At 36.3% G+C, this 12,011-nt stretch overlaps 1 protein-coding gene across 1 annotated transcript in view; it reads left to right on the top strand.

Annotated features, from left to right (window-relative positions):
- APOOL (apolipoprotein O like) overlaps positions 1-11,776 on the top strand; it is an 89,733-nt gene extending 77,957 nt beyond the window's left edge. The window contains exons 7-9 of the mRNA XM_040265624.1: positions 1,753-1,860; positions 2,044-2,155; positions 11,269-11,776. Coding sequence (XP_040121558.1) covers positions 1,753-1,860; positions 2,044-2,155; positions 11,269-11,357 — 309 coding nt within the window. The 3' untranslated portion in view covers positions 11,358-11,776. The remainder of the gene's footprint in view (positions 1-1,752; positions 1,861-2,043; positions 2,156-11,268) is intronic.
- The last annotated feature ends 235 nt before the right edge of the window (positions 11,777-12,011 follow it).

The following is a 12,011-nucleotide window of genomic DNA, read 5'->3' as shown; positions in this document are numbered from 1 at the left end:
TAACACATATATATGGAATTTAGAAAGATGGTAATGATAACCCTGTATGTGAGACAGCAAAAGAGACACAGATGTATAGAACAGTCTTTTGGACTCTGTGGGAGAGGGAGAGGGTGGGGTGATTTGGGAAAATGGCATTGAAACATGTATAATATCATATATGAAACGAATCGCCAGCCCAGGTTCGATGCATGATACTGGATGCTTGGGGCTGGTGCACTGAGACGACCCAGAGAAATGGTACGGGGAGGGAGGAGTGAGGGGGGTTCAGGATGGGGAACACGTGTATACCTGTGGCGGATTCATGTTGATGTATGGCAAAACCAATACAATATTATAAAGTAATTAATCTCCAATTAAAATAAATAAATTCATATTTAAAAAACAATATAAATGCTGGTTTGAGGATTAATGTACAAGTGGCATTTCAGATCAGTGTGTAAAGAAAAGGTGGACTATTCAAGAAATGTGTTGGAATAATTGACATTTCAGAAAAATACTTCGACCTTTACCAAATATCATGCAAAAATATTGCAGGTGGAATGAAGATATAATGAGAAAATATAATGCTATAAAATATTAGAAGAGCAGAAAGGTGTTTTTGTATAATCTTGAGATAGGAAAGGCCTTCTTAAAACACAGCCAGAAGCCATCAAAAAAAAAATTAATGTATTTTACTACATCAAAGTCATAATTTCTGTTGATCAGAGTATACCATATACAAAGTTAAAAGATAAATGAAAAACTGGGAAAGATATTTCCACATATATAACACAGGACTAAATAATATCCTTCAATATATTAAAAGCTTCTATAAATCAATAGGAAAACAATGAATGCCCTCTAAGAAAATGAAGAAAGTATATGAACAAACAATCCACAAAATAAGAAACATAAATGGCCTAATATATTAAAGATGCTTAACTTCATTAGCAACCAAATAAATGCAAATTTAAAAGATCATTTAGATACTGGTTTTTAGCCTTTCCATTTGACAAAGATTTAAAAGATTCATAACATTGCTGCTGAGAAACTGAGTTGGAAAATAGTTATATACTCTTTATGGGAGTGTAAATTGCTACAGTACAGTGCTGAAATTCTGAAGGCAATGTGGCAATAGTATCAAAAATTAAAATGTATATCATCTTTAATGATATACCCAAGGAATTACCACAAGGGCATATGATCCCAGTTATTTGTGGAAGGGTGCTAATTACAGCATGGTTATAATTGCCCAAAGAGAAAAAATGGATGCCTATCATCAAGGGATTTGTTAAACAAATCATAATGCTCATATGCCCATCAATAGGGGATTTGTTCAATGAATTATGTGTTCATTATAGAGTACAGACTGTGCAGCTATTAGAAGCAGATCTTCTGGTATATAAACTGATATGGAAACATCTCTGTGACATGTTGTTAAGCTTTTTAAAAAATCATACCGACAATACAGAATTGTAAAGTAAAATTAAAAAATAAATAAATAATTAAAAAAATAAATAAATAAAAATAAACAGTATGAACCCTTTAAAAAAAATCACACCTGAAAATAATATATATCGTGAGGCAAATAATTTTTTGTATAAGATATAGAAAATGAGGCTTTGTGTTATCATGATCTAGAGACTTATAGCTTTACTGTTGATTCTGACCTGGTTTTTCATATAAAATACAAGACGTAATTTTTTAAAATATTTGTTATTTTAACTTTTAAACATTTATATTATTTGAATCACTTTTTGTTTTCATTAGGTAGCTGGGAAAAAGGCATATGCTACAAGCCAGCAAATGTATGAAGCAGTTAAATCACTGTGGACAAAAAACAACAAAAAACTTCCTGAACATAAAGAAAAAACTAAGGTAGAGTTTAAATGGACTAAAAATGTAGACTGTTTTGTTTAGGTGGATGTTCTAGACAGAGGTCAAGGATGGAATGAAAAGAGATGAAGGAATATACTACCTTGCATGCTATAATTTTTTAGGATATTTTATTCTTTTAGTAAAATGATTTACTTATGAAAGAAAAATGTTTTTGGTAAACAGCTAGGAAGTGCTGATGAAATAGAAACACCTGCAAAAACAACTCACAACCTGAAACATTCAGTGCCTTTGCCAACAGAACTCAGCTCTGAAACAAAGACCAAATCTACATCAGGTTTGTTTGGAATAATTCATTTTTTAAATTATTTTCTTAAATAACTTTATAGTATTATAATTAGTAGTTTGAATTTATTTATGTGTTTTCATAAATGTTTTGTCCTTCTCATATCTGTAGTCTGTGTATCTTTTTAGGTTATGAGGTTTTCAATCAGATAAAGGAAAATGTGTCTTTCTAGATTCTTCTAGTTTATAGGCTATAACAATATGTCACATCTACATAGAAGAAATACCAGGTTTCCATTTTTTGTTCTATCCCCATCCATCTTTGCTTCCACAGTCAGTTTTATTTAGTTTAGATACTAGGAAAACTTTCAGCATAAAATAGTAAAAATAGCACAAATTATAATACTAATATCTTTGCTAGTGTTAGATACAGGCACCTATGTGAAGTCAAAATGTGACAGTTATACTTTCTAAACAAATACTACCATGGTTTTACTGTGATCAAAAAGAAACAGATATCATTTCAATAGTATATTCACATAAACTCACCAGTCATTGGCTTATGTAGGTTTATCTGTACTAAGTAAATGATACTATGCATCAAGTCATCTTATTACAAAGGAAATAGGACCAACTCAGAGGTAGAAAATTAGAGAATAATGAAAATATCTGCCCTTTACTGAGCAACTGCTGTGGGGCAAAGAGCTATAAATGTGTAATTCAATCCTCTCCCAAAAAGCAAAAAAAAAAAAAAAAAAAAAAAACTCTGGTGTGTATGTAATTATAATTGTTTTATGATGAATAGACTGAGATTCGGGGAGCTTAATAACTTGCCCAAAATTATAGTTTACAAATAGAGTTATGTTTATAGTCTAGATATTCTTGACACCGAAGTCCAAGTTCCTCCTTTGCATATAGATTATCTAATTTAAAACAAGATTTTAGTCTCTAATTTCCTCTGAGGAGATTTTAGTCTCCTCCCCTATCACTTAATCTTTATAAAAGCTCTCACTGAGTAACAAACCTGATTTGAGTTTTAATATCTTCCTGTCACTTCTCTTTTCTAATCAAGATAAGTTATACAAGTTTTAGACACTCTGAATAATCCACAGTTGATCATATTCCCTCAAGTATATAATATATCTGGTCATTTCTCTAAATGTCTGTCAGCTCCAGAGATCTTTGTGGAGATGTTACAGCTTATCAATGGGACCAGACCATCCCTAGCCAACTTTTATTTGGGGAATCACAAATTTGGAAATTTGGTGACATGGACCTCTTCAAAATCTGATGAAAGTAGAATGAAATCTTTCACAGTCTCACAAGATTAATGTCCCTCTCAAATAGAGGTTGGCAAACTACAGACCTTGTGCTAAATCTGGCTCACTAACTATTTTTGCACATTCCACAAGCCAAGAATAGTTCCTATGTAATTTAAATAGTTTTAAAAAAATCAGAAGAAAATGTTTCATGACAAGTGAAAATTGTATGAAATTCAAATTTTAGTATCCATAAATAAATAGTTTTATTGGAACACAGCCACACTCATTTATGTATTGTCTGTGGCTGCCTTCACCCTAAAATGGCAGAGTTGAGTGGTTGTGATGGAGACCTTATGGTTTACAAAGTTTAAATGTTTACTTTGGTCCTTTGCAAATAAATTTGCTGATTCCTATTTTAGAGGGATGAGGTGTGCCATACATACGTGACTCATGTTCCCCTCATGATATTTCCCAGATTATTATATGGGTCATGACACTAAATATCCATAATCAAAATCCTATAAGGCAAAACAAAATTTCCTACAGTATTTTAGTGTTAGGGAGACAGAAACTCAAGCTGTCAATCAGAAGCTAGAGAGTACCATACTTGAGGTACATAACTGCAACACAGCTCGGTGCCTGATTGGAGTGAGATGGTAAGTATCAATACTTTACCCCTCCCCAAGAAAGGAAAGGAGTCCCCACTCTGGCAGATGATATCATCCGGAGCTTCTACAATTCTTCATTACACGGTGTCCACCATACAAATAAAATGTGTTTAAGTCACTCAGTCATGTCCAACTCTTTGCAACCCCATGGACTGTACCCTGCCAGGCTTTTCTGTCCATGGGATTCTCCAGGCAAGAATACTGGAGTGGATTGCTGTTCCCTTCTCCAGAGGATCTTCCACACTCAGGGATTGAACCCTGGTCTCCTGAGTTGCAGGCAGATTCTTTAACATTTGAGCTACAGGGAAATCCTACAAATAAAATATTAGTCATGCAAAGAGACAGGAAGATGTGACTAAGAAAAGAGAAAAAAAAATTACAGCAGACCCACAGGTGATCTAAATATTGAAGTTAGAAGAAAAACACTTTAAAATGACTATGACTAATATATCAAATTGAAAATTTGATGAACAAAATAGATGAAAGGATGGAAAATTTCACAGCCAGTTGGAATCTGTGAAAAAATCAAGTGGATATTCTAGATGTGAAAAATACAGTACCTGAAATTATGAACTTATTGGATGGGTTTAATAGCCGATTGTATACAAAAAGAGGACAGAAATAATGAACTCAAATATAGGATAAAAAAGACAAACTGAAGCGAGAGAGAAAAAAAAATGGAAAGAATAGATCAGTGTGAGAGTGCACTTTGCAATGATTAATATGTTTAAGTGTTTCAGTTACTGAGACAGCTGAATACTGAATATCATCCCGATTTTATGCAGAAGAAACAAAAAATAGAATCTCTAATATTCATAACTTCACTCAGCAATTTATTAGTGATCTGTCCTATTTTTGATACCTAACTTGCTTAAAATATAAATGAGATAAGGCATGAACTAAATTATCAGTGAACAGATCATACCTAATGGCTATTTGCGACAATAATTCATTGCTGTTTAATAAACATCTTTATTCTTTACCTGTTTGCTATAACAGCAGCTATTTTTAAAGTCAACTAAAAAAAGCTAAGCATAAGTAGTTTTCAATAGAGATTTAAAATATGATAAAGTACAAAGAAAAGCATTATGATGATTAGGGGAATGAGATTCAAGAAGAGTTTTATGACTGCTAATTCTTTGGGAGGACAGAGAGCCTTTTATCAAAAGGGATGAAGAAATTCTGAGGAAAGATATAATCTTTACTCAGAAAAGCATGAGACAAACCCTTTTTAAAAAGGCAACAATCAAATGACCTAGGCTAAGTGGTTCTAAGCCAGAGGGATCCACATCACAATTTCTTGAGTTTCTTTCTTTTTTTTTTTTTTTAATTCACTCCACATAAGAATTATAAATTAGAATTTCCAGAGGTGAGGCTTCCAAGCAGTTGGATTATAGGAAAAGCTCCACAGGAAATTCTGTATGCACATTCCTCTAGTTAATAATGACTGACAGAAGCTATGAATAAACAAAAAATCTGAAGCCTTTCAACAAATTTTGAGAGATGGGGATCTAAAGGCAACAGAGCCTTTCAAATTTAGGTGAGCTGACTATTTGACCAGATTTTGGACAAGAATATAAATTAAGAAAGTTAGTAGAAGTGTTAGAAAACTTACTCAGTTGATGGACATTGTTAAGCAAATCAGACACATTCAGACTTATATAAAATAAGTATTTCTCAATGCTTACTATAGTATGTCTATAGTAAGAGTTGGACTATAAAGAAAGCTGAGCACTGAAGAATTGATGCTTTTGAACTGCGGTGTTGAAGAAGACTCTTGAGAGTCCCTTGGACTGCAGGGAGATCCAACCAGTCCATCCTGAAGGAGATCAGTCCTGGATGTTCATTGGAAGGACTTATGTTGAAGCTGAAACTCCCATACTTTGGTCATCTGATGCAAAGAGCTGACTCATTTGAAAAGACCCTGATGCTGGGAAAGATTGAGGGCAGGAAGAGAAGGTGATGACAGAGGATGAGATGGTTGGATGGCATCACCGACTCGATGGACATGGGTTTGGGTGGACTCTGGGAGTTGATGATGGACAGGGAGGCCTGGCGTGCTGCGGTACATGGGGTTGCAAAGAGCTGGATATGACTGAGCAACTGAACTGAACTATAGTATGTCTATTTGATAAAACTATTTCTTGGTACATTTTTCACTTGTACTGACCAAAAGCTTCCACCAGGAAGATACATTTGGAAAAGGAACAGTCAGAAACAGTTTCTTAACCTACTTGTACTACAGACCCCATCTCAGAATGTTTTTAAATGCATAAACAAAATACACAGTAATGTATGAGCTTCCCTAGTTATATTAATCAACAATATTTAACAACATATCTGATAAAGGTATAATTTTGAAGTAGTAGTAAGTATAAATATTTAAAGATATCTGCAACTGCAGTGTGATATGAAAATATCTATGGTTTCTATCAGTGACAGAGTCTAAGGTATTGTTAAGAGTATAGTATTATGGTTTGTTGCCTGCATTCATTATTGAAGAAGACATTCATTTTCATTCAGAGGTTAATGAAAACAAAGACAAATTTCCCCTATCCAAGTTCAGAGATCACATGAATTCTATAAACAGACTCTCCTCCTCCAAAGGGATTCCAGGTTAAAAGTCTATGGAGAACTGTATTCGTGTCATAGGTAGTGATTATTTAAAATCTGGCTGCTTTTAAAATATACTTAGTGGTGCAGTTACATATAGATCTATCCCAGTTTATAAAACAGAAACTTTCTGAAAAGGTAGACGTAAAATAATTGTATGTAAATCTATTTCTCACTTTTAACTAGAAATTAAATTCCTCTCTGGCAAAAAGTAAATGTAAAAAAAAAAATCACTTCAAAATGAATCAGAATTTGAAAAATATTTAAAGTTAAAAAAATTGTGAAAAATGTTTTTAGTGTATGTCACAAAATAAATATAAAAATTCTTCTTACCTACTTAACATGCACAGGGTATTATATGTACCACTTTGTATATATTATTATGTTGAATACTAAAAATAATTTTGTGACTACTCTAACCCCTATTTTACAGAAGAGCCAGGGGTTTGTGACATTTTGTGACATTTCTGCCTACTCTAACCCCCATTTTACAGAAGATCCAGGGTTGTTGTATTGGGAGTCAGACAAAACTAGATTCAGTCCTGGTTCCACTACTTACCACCTGGATGACACTAGTCAAGTTTCTTAACCTCTCTACAATAAAATGTCCTTATCTGTAAAACATGGATAATATAAAAATGTCATCTGTCTCACGGTGTTATTCAGAGATAATGCATGAAAATAATGGGGCATCTTGCCTGGTACATAGTCAGCTTATCAAGATCACCATTGATCCACACAGCCAAATCCAGGTTCCATTCCCAATCTCTATCTTATGTAATCCATCGGTAACTTCTAACAGAAATGATTACTCCTTCCTCCTTGAAACAGTCACTTTACTTGGCCTGTGGGATATCACTTACTCTTGGTTCCCTTACTTCACTGACTGGCTGTTTCTTCACAGTCTTCTCTGCCCTATTCTCCTAATATTCTTAACCTCAAAAAGTTGGAGTATCCAAAGGGCTCATTCCTTGGACTTCTTTTATGATGTTACGGATGACCTCATATGGTCCCATAGTTTTAGATGCTATTTATAGTCTAGGAACATAAAATTTATAAACCAGCCCAGGAGACTCCTGAACTTCAGATTCACTTTTCTAACTGCTTACTCAGTATTTGTATTCAGACGTTCAGTAAGTTCAATTCAGTCACTCACTTGTGTCCAACTCATTGCAACCCCATGAACTGTAGCACGCCAGACCTCCCTGTCCATCACCAACTCTCAGAGCCTACTCAAATTCGTGTCCATCACATCAGTGATGCCATCCAAATATCTCATCCTCTGTCTTCCCCTTCTCCTCCCACCTTCAATCTTTCCCAGCATCAGAGTCTTTTCCAGTGAGTCAGTTCTTCACATCAGTTGGCCAAAGTATTGGAGCTTCAGCTTCAGCATCAGTCCTTGCAATGAATGTTCAGGACTCATTTCCTTTAGGATGGACTGGTTTGATCTCCTTGCAGTCTAAGGGACTCTCAAGAGTCTTCTCCAACACCACAGTTCAAAAGCATCAATTCTTCGGTCTTCAGCATTCTTTATAGTCCAACTCTCATACCAAGAGAATATTTTATGCAAAGATGGACTCAATAAAGGGCAGAAATGGTCTGGACCTAACAGAAGCAGACGATATTAAGAAGAGGTGGCAAGAATACACGGAAGAACTGTACAAAAAAGATCTTCACGACACAGATAATCACGATGGTGTGATCACTCATCTAGAGCCAGACGTCCTGGAATGTGAAGTCAAGTGGGCCTTAGGAAGCATCACTATGAACAGAGCTAGTGGAGGTGATGGAATTCCAGTTGAGCTATTTCAAATCCTGAAAGATGATGCTGTGAAAGTGCTGCACTCAATAAGCCAGCAAATTTGGAAAACTCAGCAGTGGCCACAGGACTGAAAAAGCTCAGTTTTCATTCCAATGCCAAAGAAAGGCAATGCCAAAGAATGCTCAAACTACCACCCAATTGCATTCATCTCACACACTAGTAAAGTAACAATTAAAATTCTCCAAGCCAGACTTCAGCAACACATGAACCGTGAACTTCCAGATGTTCAAGCTGGTTTTAAAAAAGACAGAGGAATCAGATCAAATTGCCAACATCCGCTGGATCATGGAAAAAGCAAGAAAGTTCCAGAAAAACATCTATTTCTGCTTTGTTGACTATGCCAAAGCCTTTGACTGTGTGGATCACAATAAACTATGGAAAATTCTGAAAGAGATGGGAATACCAGACCACCTGACCTGCCTCCTGAGAAATCTGTATGCAGGTCAGGAAGCAACAGTTAGAACTGGACATGGAACAACAGACTGGTTCCAAATAGGAAAAAGTACATCAAGGCTGTATATTGTCACCCTGCTTATTTACCTTATATGCAGAGTATATCATGAAAAACGCTGGGCTGGAGGAAGCACAAGCTGGAATCAAGATTGCTGGGAGAAATATCAATAACCTCAGTTATGCAGATGACACCACCCTTATGGCAGAAAGTGAAGAAGAACTAAAGAGCCTCTTGATGAAAATGAAAGAGGAGAGTGAAAAAGTTGGCTTAAAGCTCAATATTCAGAAAAATAAGATCATGGTATCCGGTCCCATCACTTCATGGCAAATAGATGGGGAAACAGTGGAAACAGTGGTTGACTTTATTTTTCTGGTCTCCAAACTCACTGCAGATGGTGATTGCAGCCATGAAATTAAAAGATGCTTACTCCTTGGAAGGAAAGTTATGACCAACCTAGATAGCATATTCAAAAGCAGAGACATTACTTTGCCAACAAAAGTCCATCTAGACAAAGCTATGGTTTTTTTCAGTGGTCATGTATGGATGTGAGAGTTGGACTGTGAAGAAAGCTGAGCACCGAAGAACTGATGTTTTTGAACTGTGGTGTTGGAGAAGACTCTTGAGAGTCCCTTGTACTGCAAGGAGATCCAGCCAGTCCATCCTAAAGGAGATCATTCTTGGGTGCACATTGGAAGGACTGATGTTGAAGCTGAAACTCCCGTACTTTAGCCACCTGATACAAAGAGCTGACTTATTCAAAAAGACCCTGATGCAGGGAAAGATTGAGGGCAGGAGGAGAAGGGGATGATAGAGGATGAGACGGTTGAATGGCATCACCGACTCAATGGACAAGGATTTGGGTGGACTCTGGGAGTTGGTGATGGACAGGGAGGTCTGGAGTGCTGCAGTTCATGGGGTCAGAAAGAGTCGGACACGACTGAGCGACTGAACTGAACTGCACTAAACTGAACTCACATCCATACATGACTACTGCAAAAACCATAGCTTTGACTAGATGGAACTTTGTTGGTTAAGTGATGTCTCTGCTTTTAATATGCTTTTTGGGTTGGTCATTGCTTTTCTTCCAAGGAGCAAGCGTCTTTTAATTTCATGGCTGCAGTTATTTTGGAGCCCAAGAAAACAAAGTCTGTCTTTGTTTCCATTGTTTCCCCATCTATTTGCCATGAAGTGATGTCTAGTTAGCAATTCAAATATAGTGCACCCAAAACTTAACACTTCATTTACCTTCTCCCAAACATGCTTCTGGGGCTTCCCTGGTGGCTCAGTGGTCAAGAATCTGCCTGCCAATGCAAAAAATGCAAGTTCAATTCCTGATTTTGAGAGATGCCCTGGAGAAAGAAATGGTAACCTACTCCATCTTTCTTGCCTGAGAAATTCCATAGACAGAGGGACCTGGTGGGCTACAGTCCATGAAATTGCAAAGAGTCAGACACGACTGAGAGACTGAATGACAACAACAACAAAGCATTTTTCTACATTTCCCCCATCTCAGTAAATATCAACTCCATTCTTTTAGTTTCTCAAATTAAAAAGTATCACTCACACAACATACTGAATCCATTTTGGAAATCCTGTCCTTAAGTTATCCAGAATTCAATATCTTTTCACCACCTCCACTGCCCTAATTAAAGCCATTAGCATTTCCATCTTGGGGTACTGCAGTCTTCTCTGCTATAATAGTTTCCTAACTGGTTTCCCTACTTCTGTGCTTGTTTCCCTACACTCTCTTCTACCCATAGGCAAGAGTAATCTTTTTAAAAACATAATATCATGTTATACTTCTGCTCAAAACTGTCCAGTGACTTCCCATCTCTTAGAATGAAAGAGAAAAACTTTCCCATGACCTGTGTGGCCTAGCATTCCACTGTTTCCTGATCATGACTTCTATCACTCTCATTGCATCCACCATCAGCATATCTTGCTAACTCTGTTCCAGCCATATTGGCTATTTTATGGCTCCTCAGACATGCCTAAGGTCTGTTACACTTGCCACCTGCTCCTTCAGTAAGGCATTTCCCTCAAATAGCTACAGGGCTCATACCTGCACCTCCTTCAGTTCTTAGCTCAAATATATAAGGCTTTCTTTCCCTAGCCACCCTGTTTAAAATTGCAGATCACCCAATCTCTCCATATGCCTCTCCACACTGTTTTCTGCATACCACCATCTGACATACCGTTAACTTACTGTCTCTTTCACCCAACTTGAATGTTAGGTCCATGTTGGTGGAGACTTTTATCTGTTTTGCTCTTTGGTGTGTCCCCCATATCAACAAGAAGTTTGTTAAATGGATGACTAATTTTTTTTTCATTTTAATACTTTATCAGGTGCTACACAGTTTATGCCTGACCCCAAGTTCATGGATCACGGGCAGTCCCATCCAGAAGATATAGATATGTACAGCACTAGAAGCTGAAATAGTCTGCATAGAGAACTACAAGATGTGTGAAGTCCAAATAATGGTGAAAAAAATCATGTAATGGGTAACTGATGCATAGGGTATAAATTAAACCAAGTTTTCCCCTTACATCTTCTAATGTACAGTTTGACAAATCACATAAGTGACTAAAATACAAACTGAATACAATCCAAACAACATTAAATGTTCAAAGAGGAGGCAGAGGTAGAAGTATTAGGATGGATTTCGTGACTTTAAGGGTGTTTATTAAAAAATGTGTGTATATAAATATATATATATATATACACATATATATTTGCTGTAGCTTTTCTGAATTAATATCAGCTAAATTAGAATGGTGTGTGGAAGGATGTGTTCCCTCCCCTCTGCTTGTTTTGCATTTCTCAGAGATATAATAAAATATACATATTTTATGATGTGGGCTTGGCTTTGTCTGTTTGTTTAATTAATGCTAACTTCTCTTAGATGTCCAAAAATAAATCTGTTTGAGAGGACCATGTGCTACATGGGACCCCTTAGTGCTGCTTAGCATTCCTTCTACTGATTCCTGTGTAGTTTCCTATTCTGGTCTCCAGGAGAGATTTTCAGCTCAGTTCAGTCACTCAGTTGTGTCCGACTCTTTGCGACCCCATGAATCTCAGCACGCCAGGC

Source organism: Oryx dammah, unplaced genomic scaffold, assembly GCF_014754425.2.
Source record: "Oryx dammah isolate SB20612 unplaced genomic scaffold, SCBI_Odam_1.1 HiC_scaffold_23, whole genome shotgun sequence".
Taxonomy (NCBI): Eukaryota; Metazoa; Chordata; class Mammalia; order Artiodactyla; family Bovidae; genus Oryx; species Oryx dammah.
Note: the sequence above shows the minus strand (reverse complement) of the source record. Positions and strands in the feature narration are given on the sequence as shown.